This window comes from Acomys minous (genome assembly GCF_964271855.1).
Source record: "Acomys minous genome assembly, chromosome: 19".
Classification (NCBI taxonomy): domain Eukaryota; kingdom Metazoa; phylum Chordata; class Mammalia; order Rodentia; family Muridae; genus Acomys; species Acomys minous.
The window spans coordinates 8,080,710-8,100,628 of NC_140499.1; the positions used below are offsets into that span (position 1 = coordinate 8,080,710).

At 45.2% G+C, this 19,919-nt stretch overlaps 1 protein-coding gene across 3 annotated transcripts in view; it reads left to right on the forward strand.

Annotated features, from left to right (window-relative positions):
* PLD1 (phospholipase D1) overlaps window positions 1-19,919 on the forward strand; it is a 209,369-nt gene that overhangs the window by 93,123 nt on the left and 96,327 nt on the right. For all 3 annotated transcript variants that reach the window (XM_084768482.1, XM_084768481.1, XM_084768483.1), the window contains 5 exons: window positions 4,244-4,302; window positions 4,907-4,999; window positions 8,210-8,362; window positions 11,213-11,362; window positions 12,695-12,778. In XM_084768482.1, the coding sequence (XP_084624608.1) occupies window positions 4,244-4,302; window positions 4,907-4,999; window positions 8,210-8,362; window positions 11,213-11,362; window positions 12,695-12,778 (539 nt within the window). The remainder of the gene's footprint in view (window positions 1-4,243; window positions 4,303-4,906; window positions 5,000-8,209; window positions 8,363-11,212; window positions 11,363-12,694; window positions 12,779-19,919) is intronic.

Consider the following 19,919-nt stretch of genomic DNA (forward strand, 5'->3'; position numbering starts at 1 on the left):
AACATACACACATGTGCACACACAAACATACATGCACACACACGCACACACACACACACACACACACACACACACACACACACAGAGAGTTATATAGTTATAGTTCTATAGTTACATTGACTGAGTAGTACAACACCATGCAGAAAACTTCAAACAGAACCTATACTTTGGGCATTTTAGGGGCTAACTGGAAAATGCTTTTTTTCCCAGGAAATTAAAGGAAGCAGAGATAAGTAAGAGTAAATGTGTTTTTTCCCCTTAAGATTAAAATCTGGCATAGAGCACAATGCCCACTTTCTAAGAAAAGGCTGTGAAGTGATGGGCGCCATGGCAGTCCTCACTGTGGGTCAGCCCCTCCCTGGTGAGATGTGTTCTCTCTAGGGTGGTGACTAGCTTGAAAATGTAGATCAAACATCATCATCGCCCCCCATTAGAGCAATAATTCTGAGTTCAGTTCTTCCTCCCTTTGTAGGGCAAGTAAAAATCAGGTGAGGAATACAGAGGCACAGTTTCCATGGCAACAGGGAGAAGCAACACCTACTTGAAAGGCTGCATTTTCAAAATAAATGGTGTGTGTGTGTGTGTGTGTGTGTGTGTGTGTGTGTGTGTGTGTGCGCTGTTTTCCATGACCAAACCACGGAGCCTGGAGGGACCATAAGCCTTTGCCAGCCTCTCTCTTGTCTCCATAGATTGGACTTCTGAGTCTCCTGCAGATGTGTTCAGTTGGTTCACTTGGGGGGCGTGGCCTTGCCTCCCCACATCTCTACCTGCACGTGGTCCTGCCGGAAGCTCTTGTCTTCCTTGCGACTTAGAGCTTCCTGGCCGGCCATTTTTTCAGTGTTGCTACGTGAGGCATGAAAGGGACCTTTGAAGATTGCTCTCCCTGGTAATACCACAGTGGAAAAGGGCCGTGCGGACATGGCTGACAATTCATCTCCTTTGTACGACTTCATTTCTCTGGCTTTTCAAGTCTGGCATTCTGTGCCAGAGGCCGCTTTCCACCCAGTGCCAAGAACATTTCTAATTGCACTGGTTTGCAACTGCCTCTTCCAAAATGAAACCAAGAAAATATTGGCTAGTTCTTTGCTCAGTGCACTCCATGGAATGCTGGCAGGAAAAACTGGATTTAAGTCTTAGTTGTGAGAGGCACCTGCTTCAGCGGAGGTTTAAGTTGTACCACCGAGGAGAAGGTTGAACAACATAATCTTTTGAAAATTCTATGCTTTGCTAATTAATTTCGCCTCCCACTTCGCCTTGCCACATTTGTTTTCAATGTGATAAATCTGTACTGGAATGCTTATGGGGGGACAAGTCTCCCTTCTCTCTCCAAAAGTGCTGGCTCCTCCTTGAAATCTCTTTAGTTGAACTGTTGCAAGCTTTTAAAGATATTTTGTTTGGATTTTTTTTGTTGTTGTTGTTTATTTTGCTTTTTGAGACAGTGTTTCTCTTTGTAGCCTTGGCTGTCCCAGACTTGATTTGTAGACCAGGCTGGCCTCGGACTCACAGAGATCTGCCTGCTCTGCCTCCCTGAGTGCTGGGGTTACAGGCATGCACAACCATGCCTGGCTGACCTGAACTTTTAGTATCCTTATTTTTAAAAGTCCTGTGTGTAGATATATTTAGTGGAGGCATTTTTTAAAAATTGCTTAAGCCCTTTTAGATTTGCAAAGCCTTCTTTCTTCAATAAAGATGCACAGGAGTTGACTGGCCCTCAAAAGTCCTGACAGATCGGAGACAGTTCTTGTTTTTAAGACATAGTAGATCTTTTTAATCACATATAAACGTTTTGAGGAAAACTGCTGTTTCCTTTTGCTAATCCCGCTAGAAGCCCACTAGTGTCCCTTCCTCGGAAGCTGCAGTCCTACTCTGCTCTGAGGCTATATAGTTGGCCTGTGACTGGCTGCTTGTCCCACAGGCCTCTGTTGCTTGTCTAACCTGCCATCTCCTCCCCAGTCCTGGGTGAATATCTTTTCTGCAAGGGCTTTTCCTTTTCTAATTTACTATGGGCAAGGGATGCCCTTGAATTTCTAATTCTGGGGCCTCCGCTCGCCAGGTGTGTGAGACCGCCATCAGTTTATGAGGTGCTGTGGACAGAGAACCCAGGACTTTGTGCTTCCTAAGCCAGCATTCCACCAACTGAGCTTCCTTCCCAGCTTATCTTTAGTTTCCTCTCTGGCTATTGCTGACATGGTCCAAGGATCACTGGCACACCTGGGTTTACACCGCTTTAAAAAGAAACCTGCAAATTAGGAGCATTCCGTGTTTAGTTGTTTGATTCTAGCTGTTGCAAGCGCCTGTGGAGGCAACTCCCCTGGCCTGTGTTAAGCGCTGCGTGCCACACGTTCATCTCCCTCCTCCCTCTGTGTTTGCAGTTTGCCCTCCCCTCACTCTTATATGCAGGGTATGTAATTGAAGAAGATAAGCATTGAGCTAGGTATGGTGATGCACACACGCTTCCAGCACTTGGGACACTGAGGCAGGAGAACATGGGGCTCGAGGCTAACCTGGGCTACCTAGGTAAGCCTTGTCTCAAAGACAAACAAAACAACAAATATATACACACACAGGCACACACATATACATACACCTATACACACATATACACACCTACAAACACATACACACACAGACACTCATACACACATACACATACACTGAGAGAGAGAGATACACACACACATACACACACACACACACACACACACACGGAGAGAGAGAGAGAGAGAGAGAGAGAGAGAGAGAGAGAGAGAGAGAGAGAGAGAGAGAGAGAGAACAGAGATGAATGTTGAATGACATATTGACTTTGGTCTGACTTGGTAACAATTCTAACACCCCATGGTTATATGGTCTTGGTTGCTTAGTCTACCTAAACCAAGGATTGGCCGATCAGAACCTTTGTGCCAAATTGAGCTCTGTGTTAAGAATGAATTTTATAATTTATATTCCTGTCTTTTTAAAAAAATTTTTGAGAGAGGGCCTCATGTAATCCATGCTAACCTCGAACTCACAATATAACTGAAGATGGCTTTGAATTTCTGATCCCTCAGATTGTACCTCCCAAGTGGCTGAGACCTGGTTTATGTTTGTGTCTTTAATTCACAGGGGAACAGTATGTATTAATAACTGAGAGTCAATGGCCCACAAAGACCAAAATATTTGTCTGGTTTTTTGTTTGTTTGTTTTGTTTTGTTATGTTATGAAGAAGCTCTGTTTCCTTTTTATGTTGGGAAAACAGTAATATCAAAGGGCGCTTAAGATAATGTCCAAAGAGCCACTTACTGCAGTGGGAGCGTGTAAAAAAAAAAAAAAAAACCCTTAGTAAACAGCGTCCACAAGAGTCATTATCTTCCTTCCCAACTCACTAAAAGTAGTTCTCCCAGCGAGGCCGGAGGCTCAGACCCGGAAGCCTAGATACCCCAGAAGCTGAGGAAGGGAAGCTCAAGGCCTGGGCTACAGAAGGATTTGCACGTCCTACCTGGACAACTAAGCAAAACTGCAGTCCAAAGGACGGAGCCTTGGGAACTTAGCTCAGCAGTGGAGCCCCTGCCTGGCCCAAGCCCTGGTATCTGGGAGAACTCTGTGACACCTGATTCTCTGGAGCCTCTTGGGCCTCCCAGGCCACCTGATCTTCATCCGCTTCCTTCTTTTCTCTGCAGCCAGTCCTTTCCAACCCCATCTCCCACTTCTGCATGCTCAAGCTTAGCCCATCTTCCTGAACTACCATTGTCCTCTCTCCATCCCTCTCCTGTACTAATAAATGAAAACAATTGTGAGTAAACTTCCTCCCTTCCCAGGCTGCAGAGGGTTCTGTCTCTCCATCACAGGACACGCAGTGCTTTGACCGTTGTGTTTTAATTACTCACATTTTTCTTATTGGAAACAGTCGCATGTTGCCCAGGCTGACCTTGAGTCACCCTACTGTGTGGTAAGCTGAACCTGGAACTCCTGATCATCCTCTTTTCATCTGCCAGGTGCTGTACACAGGTTTGCACTACCATGCTCCATGCTGGGCCCATGCGCTTCCGTTTAACACGTTTTCTGTGCTGTTGTTATTGACAATAGCATTGTACAGCATCTGTAGGGTGAACAAAGGCATTCAGACCTGGTGGCACTTCCTTCTCTCTCATTCTCTCCCTCTCTCTCTCTCTCTCTCTCTCTCTCTCTCTCTCTCTGATCCTTTTCTCTTCTTTTTTTCTGATTCATTTTGGTTTCTAACATATTTTGTTTGTTTGTTTTTTTTTAGACAGAGTTCCTTGACATAAGCCAGCTGTCTTTCATTCATGACTTGGGACCGAAGGGCCTGTAAGTTCCAGGGTTGGGTCTTTACGGACAAGTGTAATGAAGCTAGTGGACATGAATGCCTTATGCCATGCCGTCTCAGCTGCACCCACAGTGGCTGCCCCATGCAGTCTCGGCTGCACCCACAGTGGCTGCCCCATGCCGTCTCGGCTGCACCCACAGTGGCTGCCCCATGCCGTCTCAGCTGCACCCACAGTGGCTGCTCCATGCTGTCTCAGCTGCACCCACAGTAACTGCTCCATGCCATCTCAGCTGCACCCACAGTGGCTGCCCCATGCTGTCTCGGCTGCACCCACAGTGGCTACAGGAATGATTTAGCATCAAGGTCAGGAGCCAGGGTGCAAAGATTCTACATTGTATCGAGAAAAAAAAGTATCCCTAGCTCACAAATGTGGAAAGGGCTAAGTTTGACCCAGGTGCCTGTAAGAGTCTCCACCGGCAAGCATGCGCACCCTGATGAAGAGAGCAGGCAGTAAGCAAGTGGAGGAGGTGGGGGGGCGGCCTGTGTGAGAGTCAGTGGTTTATATAGTCCTGGGCTGTGTGGCTAAGCAAGCCATGTGCGAACTGAACGTGTGAACATGATGGCTTACTGTGATGTCTTCTTCAGGGAGGGCATGATCATGAAACGATCTGGGGGACACAGGATTCCAGGTCTGAATTGCTGTGGCCAGGGACGAGCCTGCTACCGATGGTCAAAAAGGTAGGACCTGGGAGGTCTGGGTGTTTGACTGAGTAAGCTGAGCATTTGGGTCTTCACACGCTAGCTTTGCTTGGGCTTTCTGGTTTTGAGATGTAGCCTGGTTTGGACTCAGTCATTTAGTGGTCTAGGTGAACCTTGAACGCCGGTTACTCCTTTCCCCACTTTTCAAGTGGGGCAATATAGATGTTTACCGCCACACCCAGCTCTCAAGCTTGACCTTGTACCTGCTTAGGATGTAAGCAATGGCGGAAGGAAGGCAGAGACTCCCGCTGAGTTGCCTTCATACCCTAAGGATAGGAGAATCCAAGGTATGCTAGACAGATACTGTCAGTAGCTGGGGAAGACAGGTACAAAGAACAGGGAGGGAGCCCAGGGAGGGTCATGGGTACCATAAGCTAGCCATGCAAGCAGGAAGAGGATGGAGTTGTAGGACTTGGCTCCCACCAAGGCGTTTCCTCTCTAGCTGGTGTCCTGTCCTGGAGGTAGTTTTGCCAACTTCCTGTGGCTTGCTGGCCATTCCTCCCATTCTGCCTAAATCATCTACTATGTGCCAGCCACAGCTTTCCACACTTAGGCTTTAAACCTCAGTGGTTTTTTTTTTTTAAATCTTCCAAGAGACTCTTGGCTGCTAGACCAGGTAGATACCAGGTTTGAATTGCCGTGGCCGGGGAAGAGCACGGAAGAATCAGTGGAGGCATCAGTAGTTTCTGATTCTGGTCAGCGCCACCTTGTTGGGATGACTCAAGCATGCCAGGAACTATTGATCGAAGGAATACGTCACCAACTGAACAATGTGGCAGTGGGTGTCCTGTCATCTACCAAAGTAAAAACACTCCCGGTGATTCCAACGTCATACATTGGATACAAATAATACATACACATAGCAGGAGAATTAAACCTTTAAAGTGAGACCGTGAATGGACCCTGACTGAAGCTGCTGGCCACTGTAGGAGGAAGCCCTAGGGCTCACGGAGCTCTGAGGAAAATGAGGTCATACGTAAGCGGAGAAGCTGCATAAGTGCTGTTGATCTGAGTTGTGATGAGAGAGTTGTGGGAAGTCCCAGGCACTGTGGTGGCAAGGGGTGTGGGGTTCCAGCATTGACTGGGGCCCTGGGAGCCCAGTCAAAGGTCCAGGGTCCAGTTCTGAGCTCTGATGCCCTAGAGGAGGGCCAAGGGTAGACCACAGGGGAAGACTTCTATACTGGTGTAAGTTGGAAGGAATCATGTTTCAGATGAAAAGACTGTGATTCTTCCTAGAAGGAAATTTTGTCATCTTAAAGCTGGCAAGTGTTTCAGTGAAGACTACCGCCTCATCTCTATATTTGCATGTCTTGAGTCATGCAAATGGAGTTTAGGATATCAGACATCATCGATAGATGACAGAGTTCATTAGTGGGGAGCTAACATCTTCCCGAAACAGGTTGACTGGAATTTACAAGTAATGGGTGTTCCTTCTAAAGGCGACATTCATTTATAGCACTTATTTTTCCATTTGTAATCCTTTGGTGCTTGCCTTTAATTCCAACACTCACAAGGTAGAGGTAGTTGGATCTCTGTGAATTTGAGGCCAGCCTGACCTATATAATGAGACCCTGTCAACTTTTCTAATTCAAAAAATTTTATGACCTATCAAAAGCATTATAATCACTTATTTATTCTGGCTGGACAGATTGAAGTAGGGTGAACCGGGCCCCCTGAACCTCCAATCAAATCTCATCTTGGGCTTGTTTCAAGGACAGCTCAAAATGGAGAGAGAAAAGTTTTCAGTGGGAACGCCTGCCTCCCCCCACGCCACCCCCACCCCCTGGCCCATTTTTCAGTGAGTCTCCCTCTGTAACCCAGGTTGGATTGGAACTCACAGCAATCCTCCTAAGTTGGCCTCCCAAGTGTTGAGATTATAGGCATTAGCCACCACACCCACCAAGACCCCCTTTTTCTTTCTTTCTTTCTTTCTTTCTTTCTTTCTTTCTTTCTTTCTTTCTTTCCCCCACCCCCAGAAAACCCAGGAGGCTCAGATCCATTTTGGCATGCTGTCTCTCTAGGTGCACTGATCTTTATAGTTAGGTGTTGGCATGCTGTGACCGTGATGATTTAGTCCCTGTCATGAGTACTTCCTTTACTGTAGGCCACCTGCCCCACCTCCTCTACTAACCAAGAAAAAGACAGCCTGTACGAAAAACCCAAATGGCAACAGGACTAAGCAGAAGCGAACGGAGATTTGTCTACATTAAGGCTCCGCTCATAAAGCACACTGGAGCAGACCACAGCTAGTAGTTTTAGTAAGGAATCATTCTAATTGTTTTATATTTATTTACTTATTTTCTGGGGAATGGGTGCTCGGTAGCCTTCATATACTCACTGTAGCCTTAGCTCACGTGCAGCTTTCGTTGCACACTCACTTCTTTCTCCCCACACTTGCAGCGTGCCTACACCTCAGTCTTTTTGCCGTCTCTGCTGGACCACGATGGCCTTGCCCCTGCACGCCTTGTTAGGATCCTTCCTACCCTTGCTCAGACACCAGCCCTTTGCAGCCAGGACCAAGGCCACCTCCTCCAGCACCTCTCCCTCCACTTCCTTTCTAGCGCCTACCCATATGTCCAAGAACGAGCCTGGTGTCTGCCTCCCGGAGGCTCACAAGCTCCTCTGAGGACAGACGTTTGTCTGCTTTCTATTTGTGCTACTGTTACACTAACTCCCAGGTCGTCACTCTCCTCCTCTATTAGGAAGCTCTTGGGTATTAAATGAAGTACTGTTGAGAGCTACTTCCGTGCTGTTGAACATCATTCGTTAACGATCCTCAAGCCAGAAATGTTTTGAAATGAGCAACAAATGGTGTGGTGCATCCGTTGTAGTTACCCAAGTTTCTAGACTCATCTGCCTCTGACAAAAGTTTATGTGAGCGAGCACTACCCGGTCCCATTCTTCAGGAAGGGGCTTTTCAGTACTTCCTGCCAACATCCGGGGCGTTCTTCCAAGAACGAATGAATTACTTTTAACGGATTGATGTCCACACGCACAGAAAGACAACCAGAAGGCTTGTTTTGTGCTAATTCCTCTCACCACTAGGAATCAGCCAGGCAGGCTTGTACCGCCGAGCCGCCTCTCACTCTTGCTTCATGGTCAGCCTGTGTGTTTTCTTAAGACTTAAGAAATAACTCGCTTCTCTCGCTTCCATTCTTCGGCTCTGAAACCTCCTGTTGTATCTTCCAGGTGGCTAATAGTGAAAGACTCTTTCCTGCTGTATATGAAACCAGACAGCGGAGCTATCTCCTTCGTCCTCCTTGTCGATAAAGAATTCAAAATAAAAGTGGGGAGGAAAGAGACAGAAACGAAATACGGACTTCGAATTGATAATCTTTCAAGGTAGACATTTCTATTGTTTAAATCTATTGTTTAAAACATATTCCCCCATGTCCCCGCCCACCTCTTCAAGGCTAAATTGTTCTCTCATCCATGGAAAAGGAGTAAACTAGATTTAAATGTTAGAAGTTGTTTCTTGGTGTTCATCTCCAATCAGAAGTAACAGAACTTACCTTTGCCTGTGTGTGTGTGTTTGTAATTACAGATTTATTAGCTTGCATTGGGGCCATTGGGAGGGGTGACGTGTGTGTGTGAGTGAATTCAGGTGCCTGAAGAGGTTGGAAGGGGACATTGGATCCCCTGAGGCTGGAGAACAAAGTTTGCTATCCTACCTACCAATTTGCCAAATAAATCATTGGTAGTTTACCTATTTTATTAGTGAGTACATATGTGTTGATGTAGGTTTCTTTCTGGCAGATTGTAGTTATAACTTGAAAAAGTGTGTGTGTGTGTGTGTGTGTGTGTATTCATAATTTCTCCTTTCACAGTTGCAGTATATCTTTCCTAATGCATGTTAGAGCATGCCACATGTACTCCCATGCATGCTTGCATGTGTGTGCCTGTGTGTAGGGTGGGGTGAGAATAAAACAATGCAGAGCTTTCTGCTTTTCTCCCAGAAGGCAGCATTCAGGACGTTACTGGAACGCCTTCTTTACTAGTCTCTTTTTCCCCACTCCCCACACCAAGTGACTCTGTTTGAATCTGGGGTTCTCCAGTCTCATTCCAAGTAGAAGTGTGCCTTGTCAACTAAGCCAACAAGTCCAGCTTCTCCATTTACTGGGGACTCTCTGTTTCTCTGTTTTATTGGTAAACTCCCCACCACGCCTTTTTGCTTCTATGTCAGCAGTTCTCTTTACAACCCCTTCTTACACAGTTTGGTTTTTGTTTTTTTGGTTTTTTTTCCTCCTCTATTTTGCTCCTTCTCTTATTTATTCATCCATATATTTGTGTATATGTGTGAGCCAGTTCTTTCCTTCCACCATGTGGATCTGGGGGATTGAGGTCATCAAAGTTGGTGGCAGCAGCATCTACCCATGGAGCCATCTCACTGGGCCTCCTATTTTAAAAAAAAGTATATCATCATCATCATCATCATCATCATCATCATCATCTCATCATCATCAATGTATGATGTATATATGTGAGTGGGGTTGCATACGCCACACCATACATGTGGAAGTCACAGGGAAACTGTGTGAAGTCAGTTCTCTCTTTACATGGGTCCCAGGGATGTAGTTCAGGCTGCCAGCCTTACCCTGTGACACTTTTGTCTGCAGACCCATCTGGCTGGCCCTCATTCTATCTCTGTGCTTGGAATAGTGTCCCCTCACCTACCACTAGGCCTCAGCTTGTTAGTCATCTCTCCTACACAAGCAGCTTCCCAGAACAGGTTTGCCCGAAGGGCAGGTGGATCCCAGGCAACGTCTGAGCCTTCCTGCTCCTGCGTGACTCCGTTGCTACACCTCCTGCTCCTGCGTGACTCCGTTGCTGCACCTCTTGGGGCTGTTTCTCTTTCTCCGCAACCCATCTCACTTCTCTATGCCCACACTCTACCAGCGATAGCCCTTCTGTTAGGCAGTAGATTCCTAAGACCAGCATCCACCTCTGAAGTGCTGAGAGGGCCTGCTTGGACACCCCTGATCTTTAGAAATAAATAATTCTAGAGTCTTGCATATGGCGCCTTCCTTTCTTTCAGTGAGAACTGTCATGCTGTCCCCCCTCCCCCAATCAAATGAAAGCAAAGCTCTGCCTTCCACTCAGTCCAATTCTACCAGCATGGCATGTGCAGCTAGTGTCAACGCCTTGTCATCTTTGAACTTTCATCCTAGGTAACTTATTTTTCACCTCTTGCCAGTAGCCATTTATTCTGACACCTGACAATTTTTCTCCTGCAATCCACCAGAGTTCTCAACATTTTTTAATTCTGTAAGAAGTTAAGGTAGCTTGCTTATGTGACCAAAAAACCCAATGCAAACTGGCTTATCCCAGAGCAAATTAATCAGCCATGGTGGGCTATTAATTCTCAAGTTAAACTGTGTAATTAAGACACATTTTCCTAGGTTTCCTTAGCTGTAGCATTTGGGATCGGCCTCATCCTCAGACTAGTCCCCTTCGGGTGGCATGAAGGCTGCTTGCTGCCCTCACACTGCCATGTTCTCAGATCTGGCCTCACAGTGTGGGATTGGCTTTTGTACCCTTGCCTCAGCCCTCTAGGCCTAGAGCAATGGGGTGTGTTGCATTGCATATCTTTGCTGGATTCAAAGAAGGAAAGGGAGAACTCCCCCAAAGAACATGAGAAGCCAGGGTAGGCAGCGAAAGAGAACTGTGCCAGAGGAGGCAGCAACCATGACACAAGCGTGACCTCATTCTGTTCCTTTCCCACCATGCTCTTCACCTCCCAACACAGTTCAAGGTCTACATTAAACACCGTCATAGGTGTCTGCATGCAGGAACGAGTGGGAGGAGCCTCGCGAGTAAGCGTGGACACAGTGAATGTTTGGAAGAATTCTACCAAGGTGTTTTAGAAGCTTGCCCTTTTGTTGTTGTTGTTGTTGTTGTTGTTGTTGTTGTTGTTGTTTTTCGAGACAGGGTTTCTCTGTGTAGCCTTGGCTGGGCTGGACTCACTTTGTAGACCAGGCTGGCCTCGAACTCACAGCAATCCACCAGCCTCTGCCTCCCGAGTGCTGGGATTAAAGGCGTGTGCTACTACCGCCCAGCTGAAGCTTGCCTTTTTAATGTTTGTTAACTCAAATTTTCAATTCGTGTTTGCTGTGGCCTGTTTAATATTTCAATTTGTTTTAAGACATAGAACTCAGAGTAAACTCCCAACACCCACTTCTGCTTTCTTTAAAGGACACTGATTTTAAAATGTACCAGCTACAGACACGCCCGGTGGTGGGGCGGGGCCATAGAGGAGTTCGTCCAGAAGCATGGTTCTGACTTCCTCAGAGACCACCGCTTTGGTTCCTACGCTGCTGTCCAGGAGAACACTTTAGCTAAATGGTGAGGTATTTTTTTTCTCACAGCTGTTTGTCTAATATTATATTCCAGGTTTAAATTCACCTGGAATCAGCTTCGAAACAAGAGATTGCTCAGCAGTCTCCCAAGGTCTCCCCTCTTCAAGGCTGTTGTAGGGCTGTGTACTCACAGTTTTTTTTTTTTCTTTCTTTCTTTTTTTTTTTTTTTTTTTTTTTGGTTTTTCTTTGAGACAGGGTTTCTCTGTGTAGCCTTGGCTGTCCTGGACTCGCTTTGTAGACCAGGCTGGCCTCGAACTCACAGTGATCCGCCTGCCTCTGTCTCCCGAGTGCTGGGATTAAAGGTGTGCGCCACCACGCCCGGCTCTCACAGTTGTTTTTTAGATACCGGTTTTGGAAGATTTTTAATGGTAAGCTCACCTGCCTTTAGGTTTGGAAGTTTGATTTGTTTTGAGACAGGAGTTTGTGAAACCCAGACTGGCCTTGAACTTGTGATGGAGCCAGAGGTGACCTCGAACTCCTCATCCTCCCAAGTGCTGTGATTGCAAGCCTGTACCACCCTGCCTGGATAGAACTCTGCTTTTTAAGGCCATCTTAGAGGATGGGTACAGCATAGCTCAGTTACAGTGTTTGTCTAGCATGCATGAATCCCTGGTTGGATTCCCAGCACTCCGTAAATCCAGGGATGGTGGCATAGGTTTGTAACCCCGCAACTGGGAGGTAGAGGCAAGTAGATCATTAGCTTTTGTTTGTTCGTTTTTTGTTTTGTTTTGTTTTTTGAGACAGGGTTTCCCTGTTACACAGAGCTCTGGCTGTCCTGAACTATCTTTGTAGGCCAGGCTGGCCTCGAAGTCACAGAGATCCACCTGCCTCTGCCTCTCTAGTGCTGGGATTAAAAGCGTGTGCCGCTCATGTTTTGATTTGGAGGCCAGTCTAAGCTGCCCGAGACCTAGTTCTGAAAGGAAAAGCAACACGTAGCGTCATATATCTCTTAAAGCTACGAATGGAGGTTTGCTTAGACCACTTATGTGTTTTCTACTCATGGATTTCAGCTGGTCGGTTTTTAGGCTCAGAAGAAAAGCCCATATGATAGGGAGATTCTGTAAGACTGATTGATGTGCTGATGTCAGCAAACATCACTCGGGTCTGCCTCCTAACTGCCTTTCCTAGGCAATAGAGGGGACAAGGTGATGCTTTCAAAGTAATTCCTCAAAGTAATACGACGACGATGGAGACCAGGCAGGGCCCTCTTTGCTTTGCCTTGCTCTAGAGTGTGTTTTTCTTTTTCTGTCTTGTTTTATTAAAAGAAAAATAAAGACCCACCAAAACGAAACAAAGCAACCAAACCTTTATCTTCCAGGTATGTGAATGCCAAAGGCTACTTTGAAGATATTGCAAACGCAATGGAAGCGGCATCAGAAGAAATTTTTATCACAGATTGGTGGTTAGTATTCGTCCATGAGCATATTGTCTGGAAGCATCTATGTTTAGAAATGTGCTATTAGAGACGCTATGGAAACCGTCAGTAGCCGTGATGGCTTGGCCCAGTCTCAGCCAACTCAATAGTAGACTCCAGTGAAATGCTGTCCAAAAATTTGCCAACTTTCTCATTGTTGTGACCAAAGTAACGTAAAGGAGGAACTGTCATGGCTCACAGTTCAAGGGTACTGTCCACTGTGCTGTGCTGAGCAGGCCTGGTGGCAGGCATATGAGGGACTGTCCCTTCATATGCATGCTCAGAAGCAGAGGGAGAGGACCACCTGTGTTCTGCTCACAGTCTCATCTTTATTCAGTCTGGGATGCCAACCGATGGATGATGCTTTCCCACACTTAGGGCAAGTCTTCCCACTCGGTTACCCCAATGTAAAACCCCCTTCACAGACCTGCCCAGAGCTTCGTTTCCAAGGTCATTCTCGATTCTATCAAACAATGTTTGACTATTGCAAACATCTCCCTAAAGTATTTAATTTAGGCTGAACGGCTTAGATGCAGACGTACAAATATTTCTGTTGATAGATATGCTACCACACAACTGTGGCCATAGAGTCGGGAAAACGCATCCTGTCTCGGTATCTTTCCATCTCTCAGCATGTCCTTTACTCAGGCTAAAGAATAGCTCCTGATCTTGCCCTCTGATGCTGAGCTGGTCGCTGTACTGTTGAATGGACCAGGCCTGGAAGCTCTTCCAGCCTTCCACCAGATTTTAACTGTCCAAGCTATTGTGAAAACTACCGTGGGAGTCAAGATGCTTATTAAAGTCACTAGAAATCTCTTGTCTAAAGCTCATTAGTTCCTGGGGGATTGGACCCGTGGAGTTGGTGTAGGCTTTGTACTTTAGTCTGACTTCACTTCCAGTTACCCATCGTCTCCGAGGGTTGAGACCCATTAGGATGCCAGCACTGCCTGCTATGGAAATGGGTGTGCTGTCCTTGTAGGAACTGAAACGGACTTCGGAGTCCACTCTACACCCACCCCCCCCCCCGCCCCTTGAGAGATGAAGTCCTACTTTGTAACCCTGGTGGACTAGAATTCACTGTGTGGCCCAAGCTGGCCCTTAACTCATAGCAATCCTCCTGCCTCAGCATCCTGAATGCTGGCGTTACTGACTTGTACCACTATGCCTGGCTCTGACATTTTGCTTTTGTCTCTAACTTCCTTCCTTCCAAATAGTAATCATATATGAAGCTTGAAAATATCATCCTGATTTTTTTCTTTAAATCCTAGATTTGGGGGGCAGGGGAGAGCAAAGGAGATGAGAACCCAGCTTCTATTTCACTTCAGTTATGTGGAAACCTGCTCTGGGGCCTCTTTCCCTATTTTATGCTAGTGACATTTTGGCACATATTTTTATTTTATTTTATTTTATTTTTTGGTCATGGATGGCTGTTCTCTGATACCTGTGGCCACCACCAGCTAGCTGCTAATAGCAGATTTCTATTATGACAACCACAAAGTCTTTAGCCATTGCCAAATATTGAGTACTTCCTGGTGTGTGTGTATGTGTGTGTTGTGTGTGTGTATGTGTGTGTGTGTTTGTGTGTGTTTTCCAGACAGGGATTCTCTGTATAGTCATGACTGTCCTGGAACTCAGTCCGCGGACCAGGCTGGCCTCAAACTCATAGATCTACCTGCCTCTGCCTCCTGAGTACTGGGATTAAAGGTGGTTGCCATTCCCACCATCACTCAGCTTTAAAATATTTTTAAAATATTTATAATATGAGTGCTTTGCCTGTATGTGCACCTGCAGGCCAGAAAGGGGCATTAGATCACATTATAGATGGTAGTGAGCTACCATGTGGTTGCTGGGAGTTAAACTCAGGTCCTCTGGAAGAACAGCCAGTGCTCGTCACCACTGAGCCATCTCGCCAGTCCGTATTGAATACTTTCTAAGCACTTATAAAAATAAATGCAAAGCTCAGTGCCGTATAAAAATAATCCCTACAGCTTTAGTGAGGATGTGAATGAGTGAAAATGATGCCTCATTTTTGGTAAAAGAAAGTAAAGTCTTGTTTGAAGGTTCTGGATAGTAAAATTCAGATTTCCATATCTGACTTAAGGACTTGAAACCTATGTGCTTTCTCCTGTCCCTTCAGCAGGAGGGTGAACGAGAGGTGCCTTTTTCCCCCACAGCCGCCCTGGGCCCAGATCTTATTACAACACACATTTTGAAATGAAACCCTGCAGTAACTTCTGTCTTGGGTGAACACAATCCTCAGCAGGCCTGAGCAGTGTCTTGTGGGTTTGTTTATTTATTTATTTTATCAGTCATTCCTGTAAACAGCGAGCATATTCCCATGCACTTTGGGACACTTGTTTACCCTTTTAGAGCCGGGAACTCCCTCCTTCCCCCCCCCCCCCCACTGCCTTCTTCTCCACAGCCCTGCAGAGCTCCCTCCGGATTCAGCTGTCTTAATTGTCCCGGATCTTTATGCATTCTTGTTAAACTGTCCTTTTCCTTCTGGCTTCCAGTACTGCTGAGGAGAAAATGTCAGCAATATACTATCTCTTTCTTAAGTGCTTTAAACATATTCTGTTTGGTTTCAGTAGTTTGTTGTGATTTGGGGGTTCTCTTGTTTCTGCTTGGAGGTTTTTGAATTTATTGTCTTATGTCTCTAACCAAATTTGAGACCATTTTCGCATTGTTTCTTCAGATTATATGTGTGTCCTCTTTGAAGCTTCCTGTAACTCCAGGATTTCTTCTCTCTATGCTGTCCTACGGTCTCTTCATTCAGCTATCTTTATATTTTTAAACATTTTCCCTCTTTGATGCTATACTGGGTAGTTTCTTTTTCTTTCTCTCTAAATTTACATTTTTATTTATTTTGTGTGCACACGTAGGTTTGTGAGTGTGTAAATGCATGTGCCACAGCCAGCCCACCCCGTGTGGAGATCGGAAGACAGCTTGTAGGAGGCAGGTCTCTCTTTTCACCTTATGGGTCCTAGGCCTCGAACTCATGTCACCAGGCTTGGTGGCGAGCACTGTGACTCACTGAGCCTTCTCACCCACCCTGTCTTGGTAATTTCTATTTAGTGACCTCCGAACTTACTGATTCAGCTTGCTGATAACCTACACTCTCGCACTGAGCCTATGAAGTGAAGTTTGGTACTTTTCGTTTTTCTGTTTTTGTGGTTGTATTTTTTCACTTTAGAGTTTTCTGATTTTTGATATCTTATTTCTCTGAGGCTTTTCCTCTTTCTACTCATCTTTATATATTGCAGCATTTTTTTTATCATATCTGATAAGGGAATAACTAGATAATCAGACCTGTGAGATGACTCAGTGGGTAAAGGTACTTGCCGCTGCCCTGTCCAATGTCCCAAGAGTCAGTCCTAAAACCTTCATGGTTGAAGGAGAAGGCTGACTCCTATAAATTGTCTTCTGAACTCCAACTGTGTACTGTGTTCACACACACACACTTACTGCAAGTTGATTTTTTTGTTTTTTTATATTTTATTAATTTACTCATATTACATTTCAGTGATTATCCCATCCCTTGTATCCTCCCATTCCTCCCTCCCTGCCATTTCCCCCTTACTCCCCTCCCCTATGACTGTGACTGAGGGGGACCTCCTCCCCCTGTATATGCTCATAGGGTATCAAGTCTCTTCTTGGTAGCCTGCTATCCTTCCTCTGAGTGCCACCAGGTCTCCCCATCCAGGGGATGTGGTCAAATATGGGGCATCAAAGTTCGTGTGAAAGTCAGACCCCTGCAAGTTGATTTTTTTCCCCTGTGTGGCCTGTATTTTTTATTATTATTAATGAATGCATTTATTCACCTTACATCCTGGTCATAGACCCACCCTCATCTCCCAGGCCTGCCCTCCATTCCCCTTGCCCTATTCCTCAGAAAAGGGGAGCCTCCCTACCCACCTACCCCAGCTTATCAAGTCACATCAAGATTGAGTTCAGCTGCTTTCCTTGTGGCCTAGCAAGGCAGTCCCGCCAGGGGAAGTGGTCGAAAGGCAGGCAACAGAGTCCATGTCGGAAACAGCCCACACTCCCCTTACTAGGGGACACACATGAAGCCTGAGCTGCCCGTCAGCTGCATCTATGTAGAGGACCTGGGTCCAGTCCATGCATGGTCCTTGGCTGGTGTTTCACACTCCACTGGCCCCCTCAGGGCCCTAGTTAGTTGGCTCTGTTGGTCATCTTGTGGAGCTCTTGTAACCTCTAGGCCCTTTTATCCTGCCCCCCTGCCCCCGACTTTCCCACAAGACTCCTTATGCTAGCCCATGTTTGGCTGAGTCTCAGCATCTGTTTTGAACCACTGTTGGGTGGAGTCTCAGAGGACAGCTCTGATAGGCTCCTGCCGGCAAGCATAGCAGAGTATCACTGTAGTGTCAGGGCTTGTCTGTCTCCCATGAGGTGGGTCTTGGGTTGGGCCAGGCCTTGGTTGGACATTGCTTCAATCTCTGCTCTATCTTAATCTCTTCACTTCTTGCTGGCAGGGCAAGTTTTGGGTTGCAGTTTCTGTGGGTGGGTTGCTGTCCTCCTCCCTCCATGAGGAGTCTTGCCTAGTTAGAGGGTGTGCTCTTCGCTCTCCACGGCCCCTGCTGCTAGAGTTCCAGTCACGTCCTCCCAGAGGCCTATTCTGACTTAGGTCTCCAGTTTGTCACCGAGATGCCCCCTCCCACAGTTTCTCTTTTCTCTGCTTGCCTTTTGTCCTCCCACCCTGGCTATCCCCAGATCTGATCTCCACACTTCTCTCTGTGTTCCTACCTTCGTCCCTATCTTCAACCACAAACTCTGTCTTTTCTGTTTCCTTTTCTGAGGGAGGTTTAAGCATCCTCCCTTGGCTCTTCCTTGTTGCTTATCTTCTTTGGGTCTGTGCACTGTAGTATTTTTATCCTGTGTTAATTGGCTAAAATCTACTTATAAGTGAGTATATACCACGTGTGCCTTTCTGGGTCTGGGTTACCTGACTCAGGGTGATCTTTTCTAATTCCATCCATATGCCTGAAACTTTCATGATTTTGTTGTTTTCAGTGGCTGAGTAGTATTCCATTGTGTAGATGTACCACAGTTTCTTTATCCACTCTTTGGCTGAGGGACATCTAAGTTGTTTCCAGATTACAAATAATAGCTGCTATGAACATAGCTGAACAAATGTCCTTGTTGTATGGTGGAACATCTTTCAGGTATATATCCAGGAGTGGTTGGCCTGGGTCTTGAGGTAGATCTATTCTTATTTTTCTGAGAAAGCACCAGAAGGATTTCCAAAGTGGCTGTATAAGTTTGCACTCCCACCAGCAATGAAGGGGTGCTCCTCTTGCTCTATATCCTCACCAGCATGTACTGTCACTTGAGTTTTTGGTCTTAGCTATTCTGATGGGTGTAAGATGCAATCTCCGAGTTGTTTTGATTTGCATTTTCCTGATGACTAAGGATGTTGAACATTTCTTTAAATGTTTCTTGGCCATTCGAGATTCCTCTGTTGAGAATTCTGTTTACATCTGTATTTCATTTTCAATTGAGTTATTTGGGTTGTTGATGTCTATTTCTTGAGTTCTTTATGTATTTTGGATATCAGCCCTTTGGACATCAGATATAGAGTCAGTGAAGACCTTTTCCCATTCTGCAGGCTACTGTTTTGTCCTTTTGGCAGTGTCCCTCACCTTGTAGAAGCTTTCAGTTTTATGAGATTCCATTTATTAATTATTGATCTTAGACCCGGGGCTGTTGGTGTTCTGCTCAGGAAGTTGTCTCCTGTGCCAAAGTTATTCCCCACTTTCTGTTATATCAGATTTAGTGTATCCAGTTTTAGGTTGAGGTCTTTGATCTACTTGGACTTGAGTTCTGTGCAAGGTGATAAATATAGATTGATTTGCATTCTTCTATATGTAGATGGTCAAGTTAGACCAGCAGCATTTGTTGAAGATACTTTCTTTCTTTCTTTTTTTTTTTTCACCATTATATGGGTTTGGCTTCTTTGTCAAAAATCAAATGTCCATAGGTGTGTGGGTTTTCTTTCTGGGTCTTCAACTTAATTCCACTGATTAACCTGTCTGTTTTTATGCTAATGCCATGAGGTGTTGTTTGTTTGTTTTTGTTTTTTTCGTATTGCTCTGTAGTACAGCTTGAAATTAGGGCTGATGATACCCCAGTAGTTCTTTTATTGTACAAGATTATTTTAGCTCTCCTGGGTGGTTTGCTTTTCCATATAAGCAAGGCCTATAAAGAACTGTGTAGGAATTTTGATAGGAATTGCATTGAATGTGTAGATTGGTTTTTGGTAAGATGGCCATTTTTACTCTACTCCTGTGGATCCATGAGCATGGGAGATCTTTTCATCTTCTGATATCTTCTTCAATTTCTTCATCCAAAGATTTGAATTTCTTGCCATACCGGTCTCTTGCTTGCTTGATTAGAGTTACACCAGGGTATTTTACATTACTTGTGGCTATTGTGAAGGGTGTTGTTTCCATATTTTTTTCCTCAGCCCATTTATCATTTATGTACAGAAGAAGTACTGATTTTGTTGAGTTAATCTTGAATCTAGCCACTTTGCTGAAGGTGTTTATCAGCTGTAGAACTTGCCTAGTAGAATTTTTGGGGTCACTTATATATATATATATTCATATCATCTACTAATAGCAATACTTTGGCTTCTTCCTTTCCAATCTGTATATCTTTGATCCCCTTCAGTTGTCTTATTGCTCTAGCTAGAACTTAAAGTATTTTACTATATAGCATAGGCATAGAGAGAGTGGGCAGCCTTATCTTGTTCCCGATTTTAGTGGAATTTCTTTAACCATTTAACTTGATGTTGGCTTGCTATATATAGCCTTTATTGTTTTAGGTTTGTGTCTTGTATCCCTGATCTCTTCAAGACTTTTATCATAAAGGGGCGTTGGATTTTTGTCTAAGGCTTTTTCAGCATCCAATGAGATGGTCATGTGGAGTTTTTTCTTTTGCTTTCAGTTCATTTATATGGTGGATTGCATAGATGGGTTTTTTTTCCTTTCGTTTGTTTATTTTCTTTATTTTTAAAAATTAATTTATTCAGATTACAACTAAATTGTTATCTCATCACTTGTATCCTCCTGTTCCTCCCTTCTGCTTTCACCCTATTCCCCTCCCCTAG